Source organism: Apis mellifera, linkage group LG14 (assembly GCF_003254395.2).
Source record: "Apis mellifera strain DH4 linkage group LG14, Amel_HAv3.1, whole genome shotgun sequence".
NCBI lineage: Eukaryota > Metazoa > Arthropoda > Insecta > Hymenoptera > Apidae > Apis > Apis mellifera.
In genome coordinates, this window is record NC_037651.1 from 7,087,064 (window position 1) to 7,113,518 (window position 26,455).

The 26,455-nt window shown below is 38.7% G+C and overlaps 1 protein-coding gene and 1 long non-coding RNA gene across 4 annotated transcripts in view; one reads left to right on the plus strand and one right to left on the minus strand.

Moving 5' to 3' along the window:
- LOC408455 (zinc finger protein rotund) overlaps positions 1 to 26,455 on the plus strand; it is a 195,188-nt gene that overhangs the window by 108,318 nt on the left and 60,415 nt on the right. For all 3 annotated transcript variants that reach the window (XM_016916252.2, XM_006562988.3, XM_003250144.4), the window contains exon 5: positions 11,862 to 12,037. In XM_016916252.2, the coding sequence (XP_016771741.2) occupies positions 11,862 to 12,037 (176 nt within the window). The remainder of the gene's footprint in view (positions 1 to 11,861; positions 12,038 to 26,455) is intronic.
- Positions 8,539 to 10,645, minus strand: LOC102656201. Its single transcript, XR_409587.3, has 2 exons — positions 9,930 to 10,645; positions 8,539 to 9,662 (listed from the first exon to the last, which is right to left on the minus strand). It is a non-coding gene; the product is annotated as an uncharacterized LOC102656201 (long non-coding RNA).

Sequence of the window (26,455 nt, forward strand, 5' to 3'; positions counted from 1 at the left end):
GAGAACAAATTAACGATCCTTACGATGGACGTGTCTTGGAACGATCGATCCGGTCCAAATTTAAATAAATTTTCAACCGAAATCCCGACTGGACGATGAACAATTCGAAAAAGAAGATCTCGAGATAGAATCGATTTTTAATTCAGATTTTTAAATCGAAAATCACACAGTTTAATAATAATGTGTTGCGCAACCGAATGAATTTATGAATCTGTGATTAATAAAGTATTGTTACCTTATCACTTCATCAAATTCTCTCCTCCTCGAATTAAAAGTCCTTGGGAGAGAGAGAAAGAAAAAGAAGAAATAAGGTCACGGTTGGAGAATCACGATTAAATGATAAACGTTTCGTTAATTTGCATTAATATACTGCTCTATTGTTCATCTATCACGATTTCTTAAACTTCCGTCGTTCAAGAATCCTCTTCTTCTTATAGAATATTAAAAATAGCTGGTTACAGGTGAGAAGTTACGATCGAAATGAAAATGGTCATCAATGGGACCATTCGTAAAATTCATCCTCCCTTTTCTCTTGGATCCAAAAGAGTAATTGAAAAAGGGGTTTGAGTTTCGGTTGAGGGCTCGTTTCTCGGTTGATATGTTTCTGTAAAGCGACGTGTAAATCGAGTCGTTGCTCATCGACGAGCTACCGCCAGTCGTCGTGATATAAAATCCAGCAACGACGTCGTAAAACTCGAAGGCCGGGCGGTAAAATCTCTGGAAAAGCCATCAAACCGAGGCAATGGGTGGAGGAAAAGCTCGAAGGGAGGAGAGGAACCCGTAAAAACACCTGAAGTACCGATCACCCGAGCCAGACGTTCGCCAGACGGTCTGTCTGGTGAAAAAATTCCAACTTCCTTTACTTAAACTTGGAGAAATTTCTGCGTGTAAAGAAGCGTCACTCTTTTTTTCCCTTTTCCTTTCCCTTTTTTTTTTTTCTTCTTCGTTTGGAAACTCGACTTTCTTTTCAAATTCGTTTCCATTCTCCTCCTAACACTAGGAGAGATCGATTCCTCTTTAATTCCTTTTTCTTTAATTTTAATTTAATTTCAAGTTAAGGAACTTGAAATTATTCCAAACTAATTATTTCGAGAGAGTCAAAGTTTCTTTTTTTTTTTTTAATTCGTCTCGATCTCTCCTAAATTTTCAATTAAATCCGATACCATAAAATTCCGATTCCATAAAAATTCGCCGTATAATATTAAAAATTCCATCTTCCATTAATTCTTTCCTTTCCACCTGTTGTCCATTCAATAAATGAAAAATCGAATATAATCTCGAGAACAATATTCTCCTCCGTTCTCTCCCGAATAGGAGAGGACGAAAGGAGCGCTGCTCGAACCGATTCTCTTTCTCTCGCCTAAAACGTAGGACATTTTAGTCGATGAGCATACGCTGCCCGGAGGCAGCCATTGTCCGGAGAGCTGGAAAGGTCCCGAGACGGGACTGGATTAAAAATCAGATGCACATTTGGCAAGGACGTTATGTCATCGGCCAATCATCAGACCTTGCTCTTTCGGGGAGGGGATCTGCATACACGCGTAGACAGTCGTCTCTTCGAAAATATTTTTCCCCTGGTATTTCGATCGGAGAAAATTCGAGAATATAAGGAAAAGAAGAAAGAGAAGAAAGAAAAAGGAAGGAGGGAAGCCACGACTTGTTCGGTATTTACGAAGATTTTTCATTATACGCGTGAATCCTCCTCCTTTTTCCTTCGAATTCTGGGACACCGATGGTATACCCTTGAAAGGATTCTTGGTTGGATTACCCCTCTTTAAAGCGTTTAGAACAACTTTTTGTAAAAAAAAAAAAAAAAAAGAAAGAAAAGAAAATAGATAGAGTTTTTCTTGGAGAGAGGAAAAAATTTTGGAAAAATCCAGAAGATTGTGTTTTTACAATCTTGCAATAATAAAATCTCGTAGGTTTATGTATTTAACATACACGCTGAAAATTTTCATCAAAAATATTTTGCGCTACGAAAGATTATATATATAATGAAAAATTAAAAAATAATGGAAGAATTCCAATGAATTCAAAAACGAATCCAAGACTCAATTCGATGACCGATATCCTGAATTTTTATCAGAAAGAAAGGAAGAATATAATAACACGATGAATTTTATAATTTCATACATACGATATTTTTCTCGAAGAATATCTGGTTTTGGAGGATAGAATGAGCGAGTAATTAGATCTCATCCGCGAGAAACATCTAATCGGATTTGTCCTCGTGTCGTGGATTTATATCGTTCGCTCCATTTCTTCACGCACGAGCTCGCTATCTAAATTTTATATTCCGCTGCGTGATGGTACAATGGCGTGGACGTGATCGTAATTAGAAGAATCCCGTTCGTCCCTCGATGCACCGTCTTCTCATCTCGAGGATCGATAGTTCTCTATGATCGGTGACGTTTCGCATCGAGTCTCGTTCGCATAATTGAACAGACCAATTCTTGAACTTGAACGATCCGTTACTCAGGAACGGTATTATTATCCTGGTCAATTAAGAGGAATTCGTCTATTTATCGTTGAGGCGAAAAAAATAATAACGAGGAGGGGAAGGGTGTTGGGGCACGTCGATAGAAACGATTTGAAGAAGGAATTCCAACGATGAAGGAAGACGGGGGAATTCGAGCGATGAAAAAGCGAAGGAGAAGAAAATTTTAATATAAAAAAAGAGAAAGAAAAAAAAGGAAGAAAGAAAATTCAACCAGAAAATAGAATGGCAAAGGAGGAATTGCAGAGACAGAAAAAAAGCGCTGCAAGGACACCAAGAAAGGGAATACTATCGACTTAAAGAAACCGGAAATGGAATTCCAACGATAGAAGAAATAGCTAAAGATACGTCAAAAAATTGCAGTGAAAGGAGACCGCATGAAAGAAATTCCTACGGCAGAAGGGGGGGAAAAAAGGGAACAAGAACGCGAGAAAAGAAATACCGGCAAGTAGGAATAGCAAAGTAGGAATCGAACCACCTCGAGATCCCATTTAAGATCTCTTCCATTTTCTTTTAATCGCTTCATTCAGATATGATCGAAGTCAGAAATTCTTCAATATTTCAAAGCCGCAACGTAACGATTCCATTCGAGATAATTGTTTCGATTTGGAAAATTCAAAGAATTTCAACATTTCTCCGCTGCTTTTTCCCAAAAATATTCTTCGATTCGATTCGAAAAATTCAAAACTATTGTATTTCTCTCTCTGGCAATTACTTCTTTTTTTTTCCGAGGAAAAATTTTCGTCCCCCTTCCGTGTTCGAGGATCTCGAGATTGAAAAAGATTGAAGGAGAAGGAAAGAGAGAGAGAGAGAGAAGAGGTGCATCGCGAGAAACGAGTCGAAAGCTTGGAGAGAGACAGGATCCTTGATCCTTCCGACTCGATGACGTCAGGATCGCTCTCGACGACGACCACGACGACTGATCGAATATTCATGAGCGGCGAGGAGACAAGCGCGGACCACGGTGTCGTGTTCGCGGCTGTTACGACAGAGATCTTAATGGGCCGAATCGAAATCGTAATGATAACAGCCAGCCTCTTTATCGCCCGACCCTTTCACCCGTCGCCTCCGTTCTTTTAATCGTTCCAACCGCCGATTTTTCCAGATCTCGTTTCCCTGATCGTTCATTCAAACGAGACATTTCCTTCTTTCTTATCTTACATTCGAAATTATTTAGAATTCTTTATTGAGAATTATTTCAATATTTGATAATATTTTCAATCGGAATTCTTTTATTTTGATAGAAATTAGAAGAGAAATTTAAAATTTTAAAATTTACTTTTAATTCTTTTAATTGGTCGATGGTTTTTTTTCGAGATTTTCGAGTTTTCAGACAATTTTCCATTTTTTTTTCTTTTTTTTTTCCCCTCTTCTTTTATATTGTATTCCTTTATATTCGAGATTATTTTTTTTTCGACGAGAATTTTTTTGGAATTTTTATCGGAATTTTTTCTTCTTTTTTTTTTTTTTCTTTTTTTTCTTTTTTTTCATTTGGAGAGCGTGGAATTTTAAAGTCTTTTTTCTTTTAATAAGACAATAATTTTTCGAGAATTCGTTTTCTTTTGTCTCGAGGAAAAAAAAGGAACGAATCTTGGAGATTTTTTTTTTTAACATTGGCTGTATTTTTAATCGAGTTTTTTCGTTTCGACAGTGGAAAAATTTACAATCTTTTGAGTTTTCTTTTAAACGTGCTGTCATTTCGAAGCTATTTTTTGAACAGCTTGTAGCGCGTGTGTAAGATTTTTTTTTTTCTTTTTAACAAATATTCAAATAATTTAATTCCAAAGGAAAAAAAGTTAATTTAACTTTTTGTTTTTAGCATTTTTATCCCGATTTATTTTATAAACGTTTTGAAACGAGTGTATTTCAATTGCCACGGGAAGAAGAGGGGGGAGGGGGAGGAAAAGAAATTGTTAAGAAACGAAAGAGAGAGAGAGAGAATTAGTTCGCGGGACAATCGAAATTCCTCCGACTCGAAAGAGGCAGAGGCTCTCGTCGAATTCCGACTCGTTTCAACGCAGCTGGTAAACAATTATAAACATGTGTCACAATGGAGACAATTGTTGCGCTCCCACGACCATTAGTCCCGTTTCCCGCGTGCTTAAGTTCCGCAAAAGGGTGCCTCTTTCCAACTTGCTTTCCATCCATCCTGGAAATTTTTACTCTTTCGTTTCCATTCATAATAAATGATAGAATCCGTCTAAATTTTATCGATCTTCGTTTTTTTCGTTTTATCGAAATATCGAGGCGAGATATTAAAAAAACGACGAAATCAACGAAATGGACGATTGATTTTTTTTTTTCTTTTTTTTGCAAATCTTTAAATAGATAATTGAAACGAAAGAAAAAACGGATTCGAATGTATAATAACGGATAAACTTTCGAATCTGAATATTATTCAACCGACTTGCCATTAAATCGACTTAATTTTATACGCAACCATTTAATTACTTAGAGTTTTATTGCGGCTAATTATATTACATAACATCGATACAAAAGTGCGCATCATGATCGTTTTAATGAAACTATCTATCAAAATGATTTTGCTTTCGTAAGTAATCGATAATTAATTCGAAATTCACGTTTTAATTAGACGAAATTTCATTCAAATATCAACTCGAATATTATACTTTTTTTTTTTTAATCTAACCAAAATTTTTCATGTCAGAGAGAGAGAGAAAGAGAGAGAGCAACAGGTGTTGCGGAGACTTAGACCATTTCTTTAAACAGAAATTGTTAAATTAATATTAACATCTTAAAATCGAAAACTTTATTTATTAATTAAGGGGGACAAAATTTTATATTGTTCGAATTTTGCATTTATTGTCTTCTCTCGACAACCACAGCAACGATCACATTCCATACTCGATAATATCTACTCACAACACTCGTTATATAAAACGAGACGTATCATTCAACGATGCACTTATTTCTTTCTCTTAATTATTAAGCATGTATATATATACAAAGTGTCGTCCAATCTATGCAAACGATGCAATCTTGAATTCAACTTTTTTCTCCAATTTTTAATTTCTCAACTCGTCAAAGCGTGCACAACTCGAAAACGCGAATTATTGTTTACAACGAGCGTTAATTTCGCCGCGTGTTTCCATCGTCAATGAGATCATTAATGACGCATGACGTCAGTCAGGCCGCGGCTTCGATGCAACCAACGACTTTGCTAGAATTGTTTAATCGTCACCTACGAAGCGTGAAAAACCACCTTCTTTTCCCATCTTTTCCACCTTTTCTCCTTCTTCGCAACCCAAGTCGAACCAACAGCTTCTTTCTCCCATCCTCGACGATTTTCTTCGAGGAATCGTTTGAAATCCTCTCGATATTTCTCTCGCGTATTTCTTTTTTTGTCTTATTGTGTTTCTTTTTTTAGAATTTTTTGGAAATCGATGATTTTGTCGTTGGAAAATAATCGTTACGTATTGTTAAAACGTATTCTCATTGATTCGATCGACATATTTGCTAGAATTCTTAAAAATAATTAAAACAAATTGAGCAGCGATTCGTAGAATTTTTTTGGATTTTGAAAATTCTCCACTCTAAGAAGAAATTCATAAACGAATATAATCGGAATTGCTAAGCAGAAGTAGAATCTCCGATTCGTAGAATTTTAATCAAATATATATTGCGAAACATATTACATAGTAACACCGGCGGAGGAAACTTTTTGAAAATTTAATCATCGAGAGTTGGCGGAGTTAATTTTGAAAAAATTATTATATTTAAGAAACAAAAGGAAAAAAAAAAAAACAAAAAAAAGAAGAGATGTATATGATAATAAATTAGTTGGGATGTAGCGAGAGATTTTCGAAAAACGTTAATCGTCCTCGAAATTTCGTCGTCGTAAACAAGCAAATTGGAGATGAATCCATGTATATATCGACGGTATTAAATATATATATATAAATATATATGGAAAAAAGAAAAAAAGAGGAATATTGTTCTCTGCGTGAAAAAAAAAAGGAAGAAAAAAAAGAGAGAAAAAAGAAAAAAGTTCTGAAAGAAGTAATGTATCTTGTTCCCAGTCAGTCGGATTGCTTTGCATTCTAAACTTAGCAGAATTGGCTTTTATCTCCATTTCACGTCGTATTATCGTGCTCCATTCAACCAGCATAAAGAGCCACCTTTCGACTTGTGCCTTCCGGCGAATCTTCTCTGTTGCGAACCAAAGATTTTTCTAATAAATCCATCCTTTGGATCTCCATTGACTTAACTTAGAAATAATTAATCTTTTTCTTTTCCTTTTTTTTCTTTTCCACATCGAAGAGATTTTTCAATTTCACGGACGGAAAGAATCGAACACGATCGGACAAAACTCTTCATTACGGATTCTTATGCCTTTTTTTCCCCCTGTTTACACGGCGTACACGGGTTAAAGGTCTTACATAATTTTTCCAAGAAACGTGTAATTTCTACAACCTTAGTCCACTTACCGTCGATCGATCCTCTATCGATCCTTCTTCTTGCAAAATGTGGAGAACCAGGTTAATATCGTTTCTACGATACACGTGCTGTCATTCCCTCCCTTCGTGATAAAAATTAATTTTTAATCTTTCGAATCTTTTATCGCGAAGTGAAGAAATTGAATAATAATCAATCCTTTAAGAATCATATTTATTATTATTATTATTATTATAGTTTGATCTCATCGAGTAGCGCGTGCGAGGATCACAATGATTTTTCATCGAGCAATGTCGTTGTAAAAAAGAAAAAAGAAGAAGAAGAGGAAGAAAAAACGAATCGCGAAACTTTAAAAAACGTCACTCGACGAGAGGATAAAATTATAATTTATAATTAGGCGACCGTGGAACTTTGAACGAAGAAAAGAGAAACTCGAAGCGTCAACAAATTTCTTCAATCCTTTCCAAAAATTGCTACAAAATTTCCGGATCTCTGCGAAAAGAATCATCGAGCAATCGATCATCTTCGAATACGACGAATTTTGCGTAGAATCGTAAATATTTATTCGAATCGATCGAACGATCGATTTTTGTGTTGTTCATCTCTGATCCGTAACGCAAAGCAATAAGAAACGTAACAACGAAGTCGAGAAATGGAGAACGCATTCAAGATCGAGGAGAGAAAAGGGAGAGAGAGAGAGAGAAATAAAAAATACAGGATTTCGACGTTGTTTTAAAAAAGTGACGCGTTGATAAATCACGACAGATCGAGCGGAACGACGCAGAAAAATGTCGCACTTGTTGCAGCTTTCCGCGGTGTTGCGATATTGATTGCGCTAATTGCTGGTCGAAGGAGAACCTGCCCTCCCTTCCTTCCCCCTGCTCGCCCTCCCCTCCTCCTCCCCTCCCCCCTCCCCCTCCTCTTAGCACCGGTCGAAGCGAGAAAGACGATCACGGTGCACGAGATCGCGTATGCAAATGATAATTGTCGAGTTCAAGCACGCTGGAAAGATCAATTAATTGTGCCGCGAGGAGAACGTTACGTTGGTCGCTGCGTGGAGACACTGCTACCGCCGTTTATTATTATTATTATCGAAACGAAGGGAAGGAAAGGAAAGAAAAAAAAAAAAAGAAGAAGAAAAAAAAGTTGGATATAAAAGTTGGATAATTAGGTATAAATTGATCGTTATTATTAATGTTTTGCAACTTTCGTTCAAATTGTTGAATAATTGTTTAATTTTGTATAATATCATGATAAATAATATCGAATGACGAATAAATAGAATAAAAAGAAGAAAAAGAAAAAGAAGAAGAAAGAGAAAAATGGAGAAACCATTCCTGATGTTCCTCGGGAGTACGAATGATTAAACGGATGATTTTATACAGGAATTGTCTGATTGACAACGGTAATTTCGAATTTAATTCTGATAAAAAAGGAGGATCAGAGAAGGATCAATGGAAAAATCGATAACAATTTTTCGAACGGAAGATATTTTTCTAACGATCGTTATTTTAATCGCGATATGGAAATCGCAATATCTCGTAATTGTTGCAATTCTAATGGATCTTTTGATCTTGTAGAGATCGTTATTTTTTTTTTTCTTCTTCTTTCCTCGAACAAATATCTGACAGTATATTTATATTTATTTACGAATACATTATTTCAGAATGATGAAACTGGGGATGGGGAGGAGCGACATTCCAAGTATTTTTTTTAATTAAACTTAATAAAAATAATTGCGCCGTGGAAACGATGCAACGTGCGGAATCGTGCTTATTCAAATACGTCAAGTTTTAAATTATACCAGTGTTCAAAGGTTAGGTATCGTTCTAGTATATAATATCACAAGATCGTGAAATTGGTGTCAAACTACTAGTCGGCAATTATTATAAATGTATCACGGTTGTTTCTCTGCTCCCAATCGATTTATCCCCTTCGTTCATTCTCTGTTTTCTCGTTCGATCGATTGTAACTCGTTCGCAGCGAATATATACATGCGTATTCCCTCCTTCTCTCGATCGACATCGGATCAACATTAATTCGATCCAATTCTAAACTTGAAATATTATACAAATTTCTTCTATCCCCACCTTTCGATTCGAATCGAGCGAAAGAATGTAATTAAAAAGCGGATAAATTTGCAATTCGTATGAAACTTTTTTCGCTTATTTCTAGACGACGAGAATGCATAAATAAAAAAAAAAAAAAAAAGAATTCTTTTTTGCAACAATCTTTTTATAAAAATATAACTTGTATAATTTATATTTATATCGCGTATATTATCTCCTCTTCTCGTATTCGATACCACTTTCCACATTTTTTCTTTTTTATCGATCGACGATCTTTCTTTCCCGTGCAAGCATATCTCCAGGTATAAGATATGTATATATATATAAATTGAAATGAAATTGAATCTCCACAATACTCGAAGGATCTCCGTGCGTTCTCTGTGCGTGGACTGGGTTAAAAGTGTCCCGACTGCATATGCACGAGCAATTACGCGCGCATGAACCGGCCAATTAGACGGCTAAACGTTACGGTAATAGTCGAGCGATAAAAAAAAGAAAGAAAAAAAAAAAGAAGAAGGAAAAAAAAGTACACGGGAAAACGTGATTTGCAAAAATTTCGCGGCGAGCGGTGACGCGATTTAATAGCAAGATTAATTGGCCTTGTGCGGCGTTGTGTTGCTCTTGTTATTGCTATTGACACCAGTCTGTTAACCATTATTTCGTTAATTTGTCTCTCCATTCTGAAAATAAAATTTACTTGTTTATATTTTAAAATATTGCAATTTTTTCTTCTTTTGAGAAAGAGAATAAGATAGATTCGATAATTATGCAATTTTGACAATCAAAATGTTGGGATATATTAAATTATTCGAAAAAAGAATTTTACTATAGATAGAAATATTGGAAGAGAAATATTCTCTTCGTTTCCATAGAATTCAAAAAAATTGCTACAAAGTCGCATGGTAACGAACATTTCAATGAAAATATTCTTTTTAAAAGATACTCACCAACTTTTTTTAAAATGCATCTTCTCAACTTTCCAAAAACCGATTACATTCCAAAAAAAGAAGAAAGGAATGGTCGTGTAAAAAACATTATTTCTCAAAATATCTATCCTTGTCGATCATCATCTCGACTCGACTCGACTCGACTCGACTTCGAACTTTCTTCTCTTCGCCGAGATGATGATCCCGTGGCGGCAAGTGATGGAAAAATGTGGATGGAAGGAAGGGAACAGCGAGAAGATGGAGAGGAACACACGCACGCACGGAGAGACGGATGCACCTGTAACTCGCGGCTCGATCTCGATATTGAGAACTCGCCTTTAATGACAGCCACTCGTAATGCAGGATCACTCGTCCTTGCAACCTGGCCAGGATCCTCGCCCCTCGCCCCGCGTGTTGCGCCACTCTCTCTCTCTCTCTCCCTCCTCCGTTGCGTGTTCACCTGTTCTCTCGACTGCGTACAATTCCTCATATCTCGAGCACCTTACTGTTAATTATCACACACTGGATCGAACGTAGATCCCTCGTGGATTCGTTGTAAAAAGTAGTTGCTTTTCTTCGAGACGAACGTTTAAAACGTTTTCTAATCAGATACGATTTTGAAGGATTCGAAAATAATTTTCTTACTCTCCATGAGAAAGTGATTTTTCTTTGGGTTTTCAACGTTACGACGATTTTTATTTGAAATTAAAGGGGACAGGTTTTTCAGGTTCTTGGATGACGGATTCAAGATTCTTTGGAATCTTGGATTCGATATTTTGAATAGAAGGATTTTCGTAAAGTCTCTAATTTTAGACAAATGTTTCTTTCCATTTGCGAGGATGTATGAACATTATAATTTATATATTCTTTAAATTAGTAAAAAAGAAACATAAAATTGCATAACTATTGTGTAAATTCGCATCAAATTTCACTAGGATTACGTTATGCATCGAGTTTTGTATCATCGATGTACGTAAAATTTAAAACGTGTATTTTTGTTAAAGAGAAAAAGAAAGTAGAAAAAAATACAAAGTACGTTTCCATAAGTAACTGTATTCATTTCCATAACAATGCAACGATCGAACAATTCTCTTTAATTTCTAAAACTTTGTAGATCGAAGATCGCTCGGTCTACAATAATTAAACGGAAGCAAAATTTCTTGTGTAACGATTTCGCAATTTTTATTCCACTCCAACGTTTAATTGACTCGTTATCTTATCGTTTAATTGTCCCAATGATTGGTAACAGAATTTCTCCAATTCTGTAACGCTCGTGAAATGAAGGAACCAGTTTGACGAATAGATTATGTGTATATATATATATATATGTTCGAGCGATAGTGACTTTCTAGTCTGACCAGTCACCATAAAACACGCTCGTAATGGCAACATTCGTGTTACATTTATACACAGATCTGTTGGTAAAAGAAATTTCGAACGGAAGATTAATGTTTTCGAAATGATTGCGATAATAACCAAGTTCCCTCGATAAGATTGGTCTTTCGATGTAAAATACGAATATCAATTTCTTTGCTTCTTTTTTTTCCTTTTTTTTCCTTTTTTTTTCCTTTCTTTTTTTTTTACGACCAAAGAAATAGTGAAAATTAATCTTGGAAGATTTATTATTTCTGGATGATTCATTCTTTAAATAAGAAATCGTTACACTTCTCAAGATTATGATTTATGTATATTTATGGAAAGCGATTAGTTTTCAGTCTTATTTTTTTTTTTTTTTTTGTTTTCAAATACACGAATAATTGAGGATTGGAAAATGGGGAATTGTCGTTTAAATGTTTGTTATTTATCAAGATACTCCGAATCTTCTGCAACTCTTTCTTTCTTTCTCTTTCTCTCTTTACTTTATCATTTTCTTTACTCACGATTTTTCTCTTCTCTATAACGAAATTTAACAAAATTTTGTTTCTAACGAAATTTATTTTTTTTTGATTTCAGGTGACGAGCAATACCGAGGCGCTGGAGGATCCAGCAGCGGAAGTCCTCCAGCGAGTCTGCTGGTGGTTCCTCAGCCTTTGACCGTGAAACCGTCTCATCCCTCGCACCTGAACCCCCACTTGGGTGGACCGCACTCTCATCCGCCGAGAAAGTACCAGTGCAAGATGTGCCCACAGGTGAGCCCTTGAAAATTTCACTTGATTCGTTCGAATTTCACCTTAGAATCCGATTTACAAAAAGTATCACCGACGCTTCTATACCAAAATAATAATAATAATAATACATATTTCGGAATAATTGCAACATTAGAAATCTCCTCGAAAGTGTTTTCGAAAAGGTATTTTCCAAAAAGATCTTTCTCTCATCTTCCGTTCCTTCCAACGCCTTGAAAAGCTATCACCGCGATTGCTCAAAATCCCGTCTCGAAAGAAAATTCTCTCATAGAGGATAAAAAAAAGGGAAAGAAAGTGGGGATGGGGGGAGGGAAAAGAAAAAAAAATGCAGAGAAGCACGGAGAAAGGAAGGAATCGACAACAGAGTCAAGGGTGCAATTAAACTGTAACTGGACATTTTTCTCCGTCCTGAACTCGATAATGGCGCTTCGTTTTATGGCGCTTCAACCCTTTACGGTGTGTCCCTTCAAGCCTCGTACGCACGGTAGCGGCTGATTTTTACCGCAGGTACTCGCGAACCAACGATTCAACAAAGCCACGAGGGTTATTCGCCTCTCGCCACTGTTGTAAAACACCGACCATTCAGCTGACAACCATTTTCCCCCCTCCCTTCTCCTTCTCCTTCTCTTCCTTCTCCCCCGCTTCTGGTGCAACACGCGGAGAGACACCCCTCTCCTACCTTTTCCCCTTTCTAATTTTCTCTTCCCCTATTTTATTCCTTTTCCCGCCAGAAATTAATCCTCGTCATCAGAGATCTTTCTCTCTCTGTCTTGTAATTCGATTGGGAAAAGAAAAAATTTGATTTCGTTTCATTTTCGCGCCAAAAAAATATTCGACACGTTTTCGAATCGAATCCCTCAAGAAAGTATTTTAATTTTTAAATCATCTCAAACGACGATGACGAATTCGATTCATCTCGAGATGTTGAAAATGTTGAAAAATTATCTCGATTTTTCTATGAAGGGGAAAAGGTCCAATTTTTTTTTTTTCTTTTTTTTCTTTCCTTTATCGAGATTTATCCTCGGATATTTCTTCGCCTCTCACGTACGTCTCATCCTTCCACGTATCGATTTTATACCTATTCGAACCCCGAAAGTCGATGACGTTTTCCTAACCTTTTCTTCTCTCCTCCCTTAGGTAAAGGAAAGGGGTTGTTTCTCGAAATCGAGCCATTCACGGCCAAGAATCTCGCCGTTTACACCTTGTAAATCCAACGACAGAGCGGCGGATTAGCTCGTCGAAAGGCTAAAAGGGATTACACAGCTTATCCGGCGTGGTTAATCGCGAAAATACACGAAAACACGACGGAGAACGACGGTTGTTTGCGAGTGTCAGTGTCAGAGGAGTCAAAGGACTAAAGAAATGGATATAAGGAAGAGAGGTTTTCTTTCTTTCTCTCTTTCTTTCTTTCTTTTTTCTTTTTTTTTTTTTTTTTTTTTTTAGGAATAATTTGAATCGTTTAAGGTGCGTAAAATTAAAGGTTTAGGTTTTCAAAGATCGTCGTTTCATCGAGTGTACCAATTGACAGTTTTATTGCCGATTTCACGTTAATAAATACGTTTTCAAATACTTTATGACGACGACAATGAATCCTATTAAGAGATTTTTGTCTCTTAACGTTGGATAGTAATATTTCTTCAATGATGTAATTGGATTATTTTTAGATAGATCGAGAGATGGTTGTTTATTACAAATCTCGTTTACTTTTTTCGTTGTACATTTTCCAACCAAAATTATTATTTTTTCTTTTTTTTTTTTTTTGAAATTACAGATTAAAATTTGAAACAATTCATTGTTCCAATATTCCAATATTTAAACGTATTGTTATTAAAAAATCGATATAAAAATTATTCCAACTTCTTGGAAGAACTGGGGATAACAAGGTTCTCATATTTTCAACAGGGGAAAAAAAATTTAAATCGAAAAAGTGATAGCCGTGTAATAACTGAAGCTGAGAAAAAAATGAAGTCTTTTCAGCAGGTAGCGCAAGGTTAAGAGGTGATTTTTTTAAAAGTTGAGTCGTTTTTCCACCGTTTAGTTTACGACCGGATTTCTCCGGGTGCGTCCAACTCTTTAACCTTCGGTTGTTTGCAAATTAAAAAAAAAAAAAGAGAAGAAAAAAAAAGTCCTCTAATCCCTTAAACTGCCTCGAACGACGACGACGACTTATATAAACGTCGATGTCCACCTGTACTTTTCTCTTCCCACTTTTTTTTTTTTTATCCACCTTTCTCCGTTGTAATTTAAATACAGTCGATAGCAACTTCTCTGAAGAGTAGAGAGCGCCTCTTTCTCGCTTCAAAATTGAAACGAGTGATATCGAAGAGAAAAGAAGACGTAATTTTATGAAGGAGATTTTGGAAATTAAAACAAAAATTTCGAAAAGAGAAGAAAGTAAAGTCTCGTCGAAGAGAAACGTTCGAGAGAAAGAAATTAAGAAATTAAGAAAAATCGTTTAAAAAAATGCAGCATAGGGGAAACAAGAGTGTCGACAAAAGGAAGGAAGAAAAAAATGGTGAGGAAGAGCGAATCGATCGAAGGAAAAAACTGATGGATCGATCGTTCGAACGGAGATTGACGCGGCGAGCAAAGGATAAGTCCACGTGGATGGAGAAGAGAGAAGGAGAGGAGGAAGGTGGATAAAGTGCATGCGGCGAAGGACGCGCAACATACCATAAGACGGATCGTTAAAATTTAATGATATTCACCGAACGGTTACAGAATAGGACAGATTATCATAGGCCGGAGGCCAGTGAAACGCATCGTGGCTGATCTGACACGTATATCTTGCCCGTTTCCGTTGAAAAACAACAATTATTGCCTGCCATTAAGCGCGAATGGACGATAGAAGACCGCGGATAGAAGAGCAGGTCTCGCATTTTATGCGCGTTCATTATACCTCGATACCAGAATCGAGCAACGATTTTTTTCGAACTTTCGAGTGATCGAGATTAAACGAAAGTCGCGTGAAAAAGTATGGATGTGGAGAAAGATGTGCAAGATTTTTTTTTTTTTAACGGAAGATTTATCTCGAACGAAACAAAGAGTAAGAACGATTTTAAATTTGATAAAAATTTCGATTTCGATTATTGACGATCGATGATCGGCGGTGACGATTTTTTTTTTATTTGAACGATTCGAAAAGTTATTATTCTATGTATATATCTATTTTAAATAATGAAATTAGTTGGCGGATAGACTATTAATCGTGGACAGTGGAAAAATTTCTTGAAATATGAATTAATTTTGCACGATGACTGGGAAAGATTGCGCTGTTAATTAGTTACGTGGAACTCGATGAGTCACTTTTATAATGGATGCACGTTACCTCGAATTAGGAACGAGTGTAACTTAAAGGATGCAAATCTCAAGAAAGTCGTAATACATATGCGTGTGATGCGGTTCAAGGATCGCCTGATAGGAGCAAAGTTCGATCGATATATGCTCGCATATGATCGCGTATGCGTGTTTCCATCCATCTCGGGCTCTGGTAATGGAACAAAGTTTCTTGGAATAATAATACTTCAAAATAACTAAATAAAAAGAATTAAAAATCGTAATTAATAATTTTCCACAAATCTGATCCAAATCATCTTATGATTGAATCAGAATACTTCCATCCTTATCTTACTCTGAGAACGATCAAATTTAATTACCAAAAAGGAATATCTCTACGATCCCGAAAAATTCGAAAAATTTTAATTCTACAAGAATGAGATAGAAAGAGGATCCCCAAAAGCGGGGAAAAATCAAAAAAAGAAAAAAATACAAGAAATAGGAGGAGAATCGTTCGAGTCATCCTCGCGACAAAGGGGGCTCCTTCCACCACCACCTTCGCCCTTCACGTTCGCGTGCAGATCGCGGCACGAATAAAGGCCCCTCCCCCTCCTTCGATACCCCTTAATTCGATACTAGTCACGGTTCTTCGATCCCCGATGGTCGTCGGCGTCGATAATTGAGGAAGCGGCTGCGGGATTAGCGAGTGGGGGGTTGCGGGCAGGCAGCTGCTTCGTTATTATGATTTTCTTCATTAAATGCCGATCAAGGCAACGCTTTAATGGCTTTCTGGGTCTTATCAGCCGGTGCGCATAAGACGATGCGAGCGCTTCCCGCGCGCATAAACCTGCGAGGCCGAGGTGAGCGAGAGAGGAGAGGGGAGAGAGGAGAGAGAGAGGGAGAGGGAGAGGGAGATGCGCTTATTCGTCAGCCGCTTATTTCAATATTACAGTGTAATAAATAGCGAGCGGACTCGGCCGGGATTAAATCGACGAAAATTACAGATCCCCGGACCCGGGAGGGGAGGAGAGAGGAAGAAGAAGTCGGCCGGCAAATTACATAGATCTTACATAGGGCAACGGTACAAAACGTGGATCTGGTTGGATTTTTCGCTGGTGCGTGTCTAAGCTTTCGCTTATGGTATATATCGTGACGTTTTCGTTTCACGGTGATCGCGGTTTGTCGCGATGAGAGATTCTGTGCGATTCATCCCCTTCTTTGGGAAGAAAGGATTAACGGGGTGGCGTTTAAATAGAGAAGTAAATGCAGAAGAAAAGATTGTCAATGAAAAAATAATTAGAAGATAATGGAAGAAATACGTGAAGAATATAGATATATTGTATTTAATTATTGTATTTAATTATTGTATTCGATTGTACACGTAATGTTAGCTCGAAAAAGATAGGTATGGAAGATTGGGCGACGTTTTTCGATAGGACAGGTTAATAATCGGCGTTACAACAAGGGACGAAACGACGGCGTGTCGGACAGTGGACGTTCGTTACGTTATTATTTTACTGCCGGGCGATGATTCTTATTGTAATTAAGCCGGCAGCAGGGAGAATCGTAAATTTCGAGTTTATAGAGACGGACGAGAGGCGGCCTGGTAATATTAATCGCGCGGTAAGCTCGTAACGGTTGGCATTTTCGATGCCGCGTTGTTTCATCCTCGAGTATTTGTTTTCTCTTTCCACGAGTGGAAAGTTTCGAATTTTACGGGAGCGAGGATCTTTCTTTCTCGAGAGACATTGATCGATTACTCGAGTATAAGAATTTCTTGGAAAAAAAAGAGTAATTCATATTTTTGATATGAATAATCGAAAGAAGATGCAAAAGAAACTTTTCGACCGTACTCGTTATTCGATCGATCAAGCAGATGTAAAATCTAAAAGTTACGTCGATTTTTCAATATCGAATAATCAATATACGAATCTCGATCGAAGCTGATTCGAGACATCTTCCATCGCATCGATCGAGAAACGTGAAATCAATCGAACAGCGTGATAATAGAATCTTAACAGCAACCACAAGTGGTTCAACAACATTTCATTTCCATAAAAATCTCGGAATACCATTTTCGATTTTAGATACCCTGTCATCGATACTCGATAATTTCACATCAATAATATGAATATCTCTACACACTCGATCGAATCGGCTAACGAGAGCAGGCGTCGAAATAAAGATAAAGATAAAGGTGGAAACGTTTCAGTACAACGTTTCCACGTTGGCGGAAGTGCGTTTACCCCGGCTCTCGAGGAGCGAGGCGAGCGAGGAGGAATGAGAGGGGGGGGCCTGGCGTTATTCCGCGAATAATTTCCACGGCGTGGTTAACTAGATCCGCGTTGCGGTTTCCCGTTGCGGGCCGATCGATCGGCCGATCGTGGCTGATGATGGCCTGCGAAAACGGAAAAGGAGCAGATGGGAAGGGGGCGAGCGGTTTCAGATCCGCAAAAGGAGGGGGAGGGCAAAAACCGGATGGAAGCGGAAAAGGACGAGGTGGCCGTGGAGGATCGTCAAGGCTGCTGCACCACCGATCCTTGGATCAATCGCGATCAGAGGTCGATGAATGAGAGGCTCGAACGAAGATAAGGTGAAAGTGAGGAGGATGGGGAGGGAAATTGAGAGATCGATGAAGAGGAGAAAGGGGAGCTGGAGAATTTTGACAATTTTGCAAAACGAATGAGACGAATGATGAATTATTTGATTTCTTAAGTAATTAATTGATTAATTTCTATATCGAGGAATCGAAAAGGAAAATGTTGTCGAAATTTATAAATTATCAACGAATTGTCCCTTCTTTTCATCCTAAGATGTTGAATCGATTATAGAAGATGCGTCTTCCTCTCCGAGGTAAGAATCGAGCAATGATAATCGAAAGGAGCGTAACGATTAAATAAACACGAGGAGAAAATTCTTACAGCCGGAGTAAGATCGTCTCGTGGCCAGGCAACGATTCGAGAAATCTTTGATCGGGGGAAGGAGCGCGGAATGGAGTGGAGATGAAGAAGAGGAAGAAGAATAAGGATGGAAGAGGAGGATGAGGCAGGATGCTGTGCTCGTCACGGTACACTAGCCTCCGGACTTGAATCTTGGGCCCCCCGGGCACGGAGGTGCATAGCTTCATTCACCAGCCAGCCACTTTTTTACCCTTTCTTTTTCCATCTTTCCTCTCCTTATTTCTTCTTATCCCTCTCTCTCTTTCTCTCTCTCTCTCTTCTTCTTTTCTCTCGAGTGCACGCCGCTCTTGGAAACGACGCCGAAGAGATTACAGTGTTGCGAAGTGACAGCCCAGTCGATTAGTGTCCTCCCCACCCCTCTTTTCGACGTTACGACGTATTCCACATCGGTGTTTTTCTGTCATATCCAGCGATTTCGCGAAGGTTTAAGGTCGAAGGTGGATACGATTGAAGGTGGAGGGGGTTGCTTCTGGAAAGTGTAAGAAGATAAACGAGGAAAAATTTTTGGAAGCTTTGAATTCAATTTCGTTTTTAAATCGAATGTATATCTTTTCAAATTTTCGGAATTTTTTAATTTTCGACTGGTTAATTTGCCAAGTGAAATTCTAAGAAATTTAAGAAACTTTCTTAACGATATTCGAATATTTAATTTTGTAAAAATTATTTAATCGTCTTGAAATCATCGATGACGATTATTATAATATTTCGAAAAATTTTAAAATTTTCAAACGTGAAAAGAATTCAGAATAATATCTCGTTACGTCTGAAATACAAATCCATTTCGATATTTTCCTCGATAAATCTCTCTGTCTCTTCTTGGTATATCCCCCTCCTTTGTTGAATGGATACAACAAGAAATATTCAAATTTTTCTGCCGGATTGAAATGGTACAATTTTTCAAATTATACGTCTGGTTGCCGTACGATACATTCTAGCAGCGTTTCTTCGCTCCATCCGTAATATCACGTTCTATTCGCATCCTCGATCGAAGTGGTGGTCACTCGGCCGTGGCTACGCGCTTGTTGCAACAGTGTCTCTTTTTATTAGGCTGCCCGTGCCTCTGCTGCTTGGTTACACCGATCGCTGCTCCACCGCTAATCTAACGACGATTTGTTTCTAACACGTTGCTCGCGTCGTTTAAACGCGTCCACGGGTAATTCCATTACACAATTTAGAATACTCTCTCTACTCTAAACTTGAATAAATCTCTTATTCTTTATAATTTTATTCTTTTTCTTTCAAAAAAAAAATGAAAATTATAAAAATATTTACGCTTCGACGAAATCTCTCTCGCATCCCTTCATTTCCAGAAACAAAGATCTCGGTGAAGAACGTTAACAAAATTTCCCTCTCTTTATAATCGTTACTCAAATTTATCATAAACGCGAAAAGAAACTCATGAGTTCGAAAGTTCGAGAAAAGAGTTGTCCCTGATACAATTTCAATCAAATTTCTCGAAAGATTCTCGCGTCACAAAACTCGAGAAACGCGATGGAGTGATGGAGAAATTACACAATATACGTTTAACCAGAAAAAAAGGAGAAAAAAAAAAGCTCCACTTAACGCGTCCCCGATACAATTACATTTACAAACGAGACACTTGGCCAAAAAGAAAGCCACCTCTCGATCAGCGATACCGAGAGCCGCACAAAGAAACGACACGGCCCGCTCGACGTGTGAGGGTACATCTCGAAGTGGTGGGGAGAGAAGGCTCACCTGATCACGCACCACGGTAGCGAGAGGCCCGTCATTTTTTCCACTCGATTCCTTTTTTTTCTTTCTTTCTTTCTTTCTTCCTTTCCTTCTTTTTTTCTTCTTTTCTTCCCCCTTTTTCGCCTGCTACCGGCAGCGAGAGAAGGAGGGAAGAAAGGGAGAGGCAGGGGCATTCTCGTGGTGCGGGCCCCCTCGAGAAAAAGAGAGAGAGAGAGAGAGAGAGAAAGAGAGAGACGTAGAGGACCCCGACCGTCTCAAAAACATCGGGTTAGATCTAATTTTAATCGAGTCTCCGGCCGCGAGGCGTACGATATAATCTTACCCCCCCTCCCCCCAATCCTTTCGGCCCGTCTTCCTCCAGTCGCGTGACCCGCCGATTTTTAGGACCCATAGGCAATTTGGGGGCCCAGAAAATAGGACCACCGCTCGAATTCGAATTGGATTTTGTCTTCGTGGAAATCACCTGGTCTAGGAATCGCCTCTGCTCTCCATCATAACTGATAACAAATTCTAAAAATCTAAAATTTTTTTAAACATTTGAAGCACAAGTTGAAGTAATAAAGAAAAATTTTCGAGACCCACCTGTCTGCCCTGGTAACAAAATTCGATCAAAACGAGATCGAAAATGAGAAAGCGAAAAACTTTTAACCGAATGGGTCAGGTCGTGTCCGCCCATCCCCCTCCTCCTCCTCCTTTCCCTCCCCTCTTCTGTTCCACCGGGGTCAGGTGGGGCCCCTCGGCTAGCCAGCCAGCCAGCCAGCCAGCCAGCCAGCCAGCCAGCTAGTGCATACAGCGAGAGCCTCCCACGCCAAACAAAAGTCCTTAAGCCTTAGACTGAACATGATACCCCATTTACCTCCATGTACTAAATTTCTAAGTCCGTATCTCCATCCCTTATGTACGTACCTAGGCCAAAAACCAGCCTAGAGGGGCACAATGGACCCCCTCACGGTTATGTAACCGTCCGCCCTGTCCGTCTGGGCACACCGTGCTCCGTTCACGTCTCTCCGAGAAAAAGCTTCTTTCTGCTCGCGTGAATGGCCCCCTCTCCCTCTCCCCTTCCCCTCCGCCGATCCACCGATTTTAGATTTCTCGATGCGCCCCTCCTAGGTCCGGTGTGAACGAAGCAGCGGAAAGGGACGAGGAGGGGAGAGGTGGACTCACGGAGATTACACGGACGATGATGATTCGACGATGATTCGATGATACCCATACCGGCAGAAGCGGAGGAAGGATTTCTTTCCCCGGACAGATCTATTGCCGAGTCGGTTACCCTCCTTGATTTCTTGTTTGTCGATCTATGAATAATATTATTCTTCGAGAGGGAGAGAAGAGTTTCTTCTTATTGCATCTTACGTCGCGTACACACGCGTGGAGTTGTAATTTTGCTCGTGATGTTTCTCCATTTCTTTCGAAGAAATTTCAATGGAAATTAATAAACGAACGAATTAATAATAGGAGAAATATCTCTCAATCTTGTTCCAACTATAAGTCGGTGAGAGCAAGGACAGATAGATAGATATAGATCCACCTCCTCGAGTCAAAAAATTTCGTGCCCTCGACCCTGTTCCCACGTACACGTTCCCAATAAATCCAGGGTTGAAGACAAAAAGCAAACTTCCTCTTAGAGCTCCATCCTCCCCTTCTCTCTCTCTCCCTCTCTTTGATCCTATTTTTAAGATCTCGCGTCAAGTGTCGTCTCGAGGAGGAAGAGAAGAATCCTAGAAGCTCGAATTTGTTCTCCTCGAATCCTTGAATCGACGAGGATGGATGAGAACCTCTGCACACCTCTCTCGGCTCTACCGTGATAATGCGTGACAATTCGAATTTACTTGCAATTACCTATGGCCGGATGATCACGTGACGCCTGGAAAGACGATTAAAGTGGCTACGTACACGGCTGTAGCCACTGTGTTCCTGTGTCGGCAGAACCGAGCCTATTCCTCGAACGGGATACAAGTACTGGCCTGGTAGACCGTAACTAGTTGACTGGATTCGTCGTTTTTTTCTTTTTCTTTCTTTTCCTTTTTTTCTCCCCCCCTCTTAGCCTGTTTTGCTCCTTTTTTTTGTTCTCTCTCTCTCTCTGTTTCTCTCGTCTCTCCTTTCACCTGTTCGCATCTGCGTTTCGCCGTGACGAATGTGTGTATCCTAGAAGAGATTAGGAGTTGATGTTGCCTAATTGGATGTGGATAAGTAGAGATTAAGGAAGTTGGTGGATTTTTTAACTCGTATATATTTATATATATTTATATATTGTGAATTTATCGAGTGTGAAGGTCGAAGTCATTTTTTCATTCGTGATAGAAGTGTGTGATTTTTAGGAGAGATTAGAAGTTGAATCCAATCTGGATTGGATGTGCGAGCAAGTGAAAATTAGAGAGGAATTATTTTTCAAATCTTTTTAAATCTTGGAAAAATTTAAATATAACGTAATTGGACAGTGATTAGGAAAAGATTTGAGTGAAAAATATATTTATGGATTTATTAGCGATTGCTATATATAATGAAAACCTGGGAAATTTTGAGAGTTAATGCAGTTTAATTTAATGTGAATTAGGAAAGTTGGATAGAGATTTTTTTTTTCAATGAAAAATATGATATCTTAACTCTAAAGATTTAGAAAAAAATCTCACCCTCTCCATGCACATCATAATATTCTCCTCGTATTCTCTTGTTTTCTTCCCTCGCTTTGACGATGGATCGTCTCCTCGACGAATTTTTCTCCGTTTTTCGCCGATGCAACTCGATCAGATCACCGATGGATATTGGCAATTTTTAACCAGGCCAATGCAACGTCTCTTCGATTCCGCGCCACTCTCTGACTAATTAATGAAAGAGCATCGTCTGATCGCCAACCACGGATAGCATGGATTTTGAGTAGATACACGCACACACGCATGGATGACTGACTTTTTTAAGGATTCTTTCTCCTCCCCCCTCCCAGATTTTCCTATCCCCTTTTTTTCCTCCCTTTTTTTCCTCCATCGACGCGTTTTATTCCTGGATGTTAGGAAACTTTTTCTTCGTTTCCGTTCGAAAAGATGGTATGCGTCGCGTGTCACGAAGAAAATTAGGGCTCCTTTATAAATTTAGATCCTTTTTTCCAGTCGCGTGTCTGCTTCTTTTTTGTTTCCTTTTACAAGTTTATCGAAGTCGAGGATATATATATATATATTCAAAATATCACTCTTTCTTTCTAAAGATACTACATGTTTCCAATATTAAATTTCTCTTCGAAATTTGCAAGAAAATTTTAAAAAGAAAAAAAAAATTACTTTAACTTGTAATCTCTGTTCGAAGCATTATCTTTTATTTCCCTCCTTAATATAAAACTTTCGTTAACGTAAGAAAAAAAAAGAAAGAAAGAAAGAATAAAAAAGCTCTCTCTCCTTAAAACCAGAAATCCGTAGTCGCGTGGCAGATTTCTCTGGACCCGTCCCTACGTAGCACGATGTAGATGCGGCCTTTTAACGTAGCCGTGGGTGAACAAGTGGAAAAGAGACGAAAAGGAGAAAGAAAACGGGCTGGCAGGTTCGGTAGCCGCGTAAACGGGAGAGTAGGGGAGGGAGGGGGGCAGGAAGGGAGCCGACAAAGGGAGGGGAGGGGAGAGGAAAGAGAATAAATAAGAAGTGGTGCTCTCAGAGGCTGCCGATCGTAAATCTGTGGCCGGACCTCATCACGAACCGAATATATTCTTCTCCCTACTATACTCGACACACTCTTTCTCTTGGAACATATGCATACTATGTTCCTTCCAATTTCTCTTTTTCCCTTTTATCTCTCCCTACCTCTCAGTGGCGACGCCACTCATCTTTTGTTGCCTACGTTCACCAACGGCATTTGTCTCGCTCTCCCGCCACGCTTTTCCACTAAAGTCTTTTCCGCTAAAACACTCGAGAGATAGAAGAAGATAGTAGATCCTTTCTTCGCGATAGATTTAATTGGATTTCTATTTATTTATTTTTTTTATCTATTTATATTTAATGACGATCGATGAATTAAATTCGAGTATCTTTATCTTTTGCTCCACTTTGCAATTCCTCTTCCTTCTTCCTCTATCTTATCTTCATAACCCTCTTTTTCTTATATATATATTTTCTTTTACATTTCTGTCTATTTTCCTCAGCTCCACGATCGATTCTAAAACTCATACGTTCCTTCACTTTCCCTCTTTGCACATCTTTCTTCGCCTGTCTAAATTCTTCTTTATCTTTCACGTTACTTTACAGGCGTATGTCTCTTCTCTCTTTCTTTCGCGCACGCACATGCACACGTATTTCGACCCAGTGTGTTTCCTTTTCTAGCTGTAGAGGGGCCTTTATCTGGTCTTTTTTGGTTGGCCGCGACTAACGAAAAACGGGGCCTGCGTGCGGGGCCCCAGTAGCCGATTCCCTCGGAAATTGAGTAGCTATAAAATTAATTATTCGCCGTACTTTATCGCCCTCCAGTGGTTCCCTTCCGCCTCGTCCTTCCTTTCGGCACAAGAAAGGAACAGGAAACACGTCTCGAATCTAATGCCGATCTCATCGTAATGATTTTGTAAAATTAAATTTTTATGACTTTGATAACGTTTCGAATAACCACGCTTCCACCACGGTTATCTTTAAGATAAGATTATACCGCGCGTTCTCTCTCTTTTTTCCATCGAATGCAAGCATTTATTTCCTTTATGTGCCTGTATTCTGCTACTTTATTGGTATTGAATTTTTTTCCTTTTTTTTGAAAATGCAATTATCGTGGATATTGTTAAAGAGAATTGCGAGATTCCAAGAGATTGGATTGAGAAACACTGCGTTGGCAAGGATAGATCTTCGAAACTGCGTTTTACATCATTAACCTGTTCAATTTTAAAAGTTTATTTAGTTTACTAACCTAAATTGTGTCGCGAAAATAATTTAATTCGTGATCGGAGTTAACAAATTAACCTTTCCTCATGTAATCTATCGAAAAATTCCAAAATAATTTCACTGTATCAATAATTCTAAAACAATTTTCCAATCGAAGGGAAAGTCGAGAAGCACGCGAAACGAAGAAGAAGAGCAAAACAAAGCTCGCCGTTTCATCCCACGGAAAACGTTGAAAAGGTTGAAAAATAAAATTTAATCCCGTTTAATCGGAATATAATGAAATTGTCGCATCGATTGTTGGAATCGCGCGTGTTACGCGTCCGTGCGTTCCTTCTTTTTTTTTCCCTCCATTTTCTTTTTCATTTTTTTTTCAACCCGAAAGGTTGAAACGTCCACGTGGAGCACGACCGCGGCGAAATTCACCGCGTCCTTAATGAAGCTCCTTTCCGCGGCTCGGGACGACGTTGCGGAATTAATTAGGGGAGCCGCTCTGGCCCATTTAAGTTTACGACCGTGGGTTTACGTTAATTATTACCGAGAACTAGTTGTAATTAGTCTTTCTCGAATACAAAATATCGGTTACGTGGACGGACGAAAGGGGAAGGGGGGAGGGGAGGGGTGGGGGGGCTCGTAAAAGTTTTTAATGCCGGCGCGCTCAGATTTATTAAAATGCGCGACATTCCCGGAACAAAACTCGAGATTAATACCCTTGGTGGGGCTCGGTGTAAAAAAAAAAAGGAAAAAGAAAAAGAAAAAATTGTGTATTTTTTTCGCCGCGTTTCTCTTAATTGCCACCTCTGTCTCGCTCTCGCGCCTCGAGGAGAAAAGAAAAGTTGAAATTTTTGCGAATAATATTTTCGATTTTCTCGTTGAATCGTTTGGGGAAACGATCGAGCGAAGGAAGAAGTTCCTGTATTACTAACGATGTGGTAATTCGGTGACAGGTGGTTTTCTCTTTTTAACATCGTGATATGGTGCAGTTGCTTAAGTGAAGGGGAGAAGAGAAGTAAACGAGCAAGGTAGATTGTTAGAAATATTTCGATCTTCTTTATCTTGTTGTTTGTTTTGTAGAACGTTTATGCAAATTGGAATTTTTTTCGAAGCCAGAACTAGAACTATTAGCCTACCTAAGTGGTAATATTTAAGTATCTAATATCTGATAATTAAAGCGATGTTGTGAAAATAAGTAGTTGATTTCCTAGTTGATCGGGGAAAAATATGTGGAATTCGTCGAATTTTTATCGAATGTTAAACAGAAATCCATTTCATTCGCCTACTTTCTTTTCAAATGCGAGTTTTCTGCATCTACATCCTCATAAATGTATCCAATCCTATTCTACTCAATGATATATATCATATCAAACCGTTGAACGGAAAAAATACTCGAATCTGGAGAAACTGGAAAATCATCGCGACCGAAATACCGAAACTAACCTCTCTCTTCCTCTTCCTCCCTGCCCAATCTTATCAAACGAGCGTGGCCACGAAATCCAGCAGGCTGGCATTTGTCAAAACCTTTATTTCACGGGCGAACGAGCGAGCCACATCCTCGAGAACCGCTCCTTCCAAAAACGGAAACGCACGGGCGGAATTCGAATCAGTCCCGCTTCACACCTATAACCGCC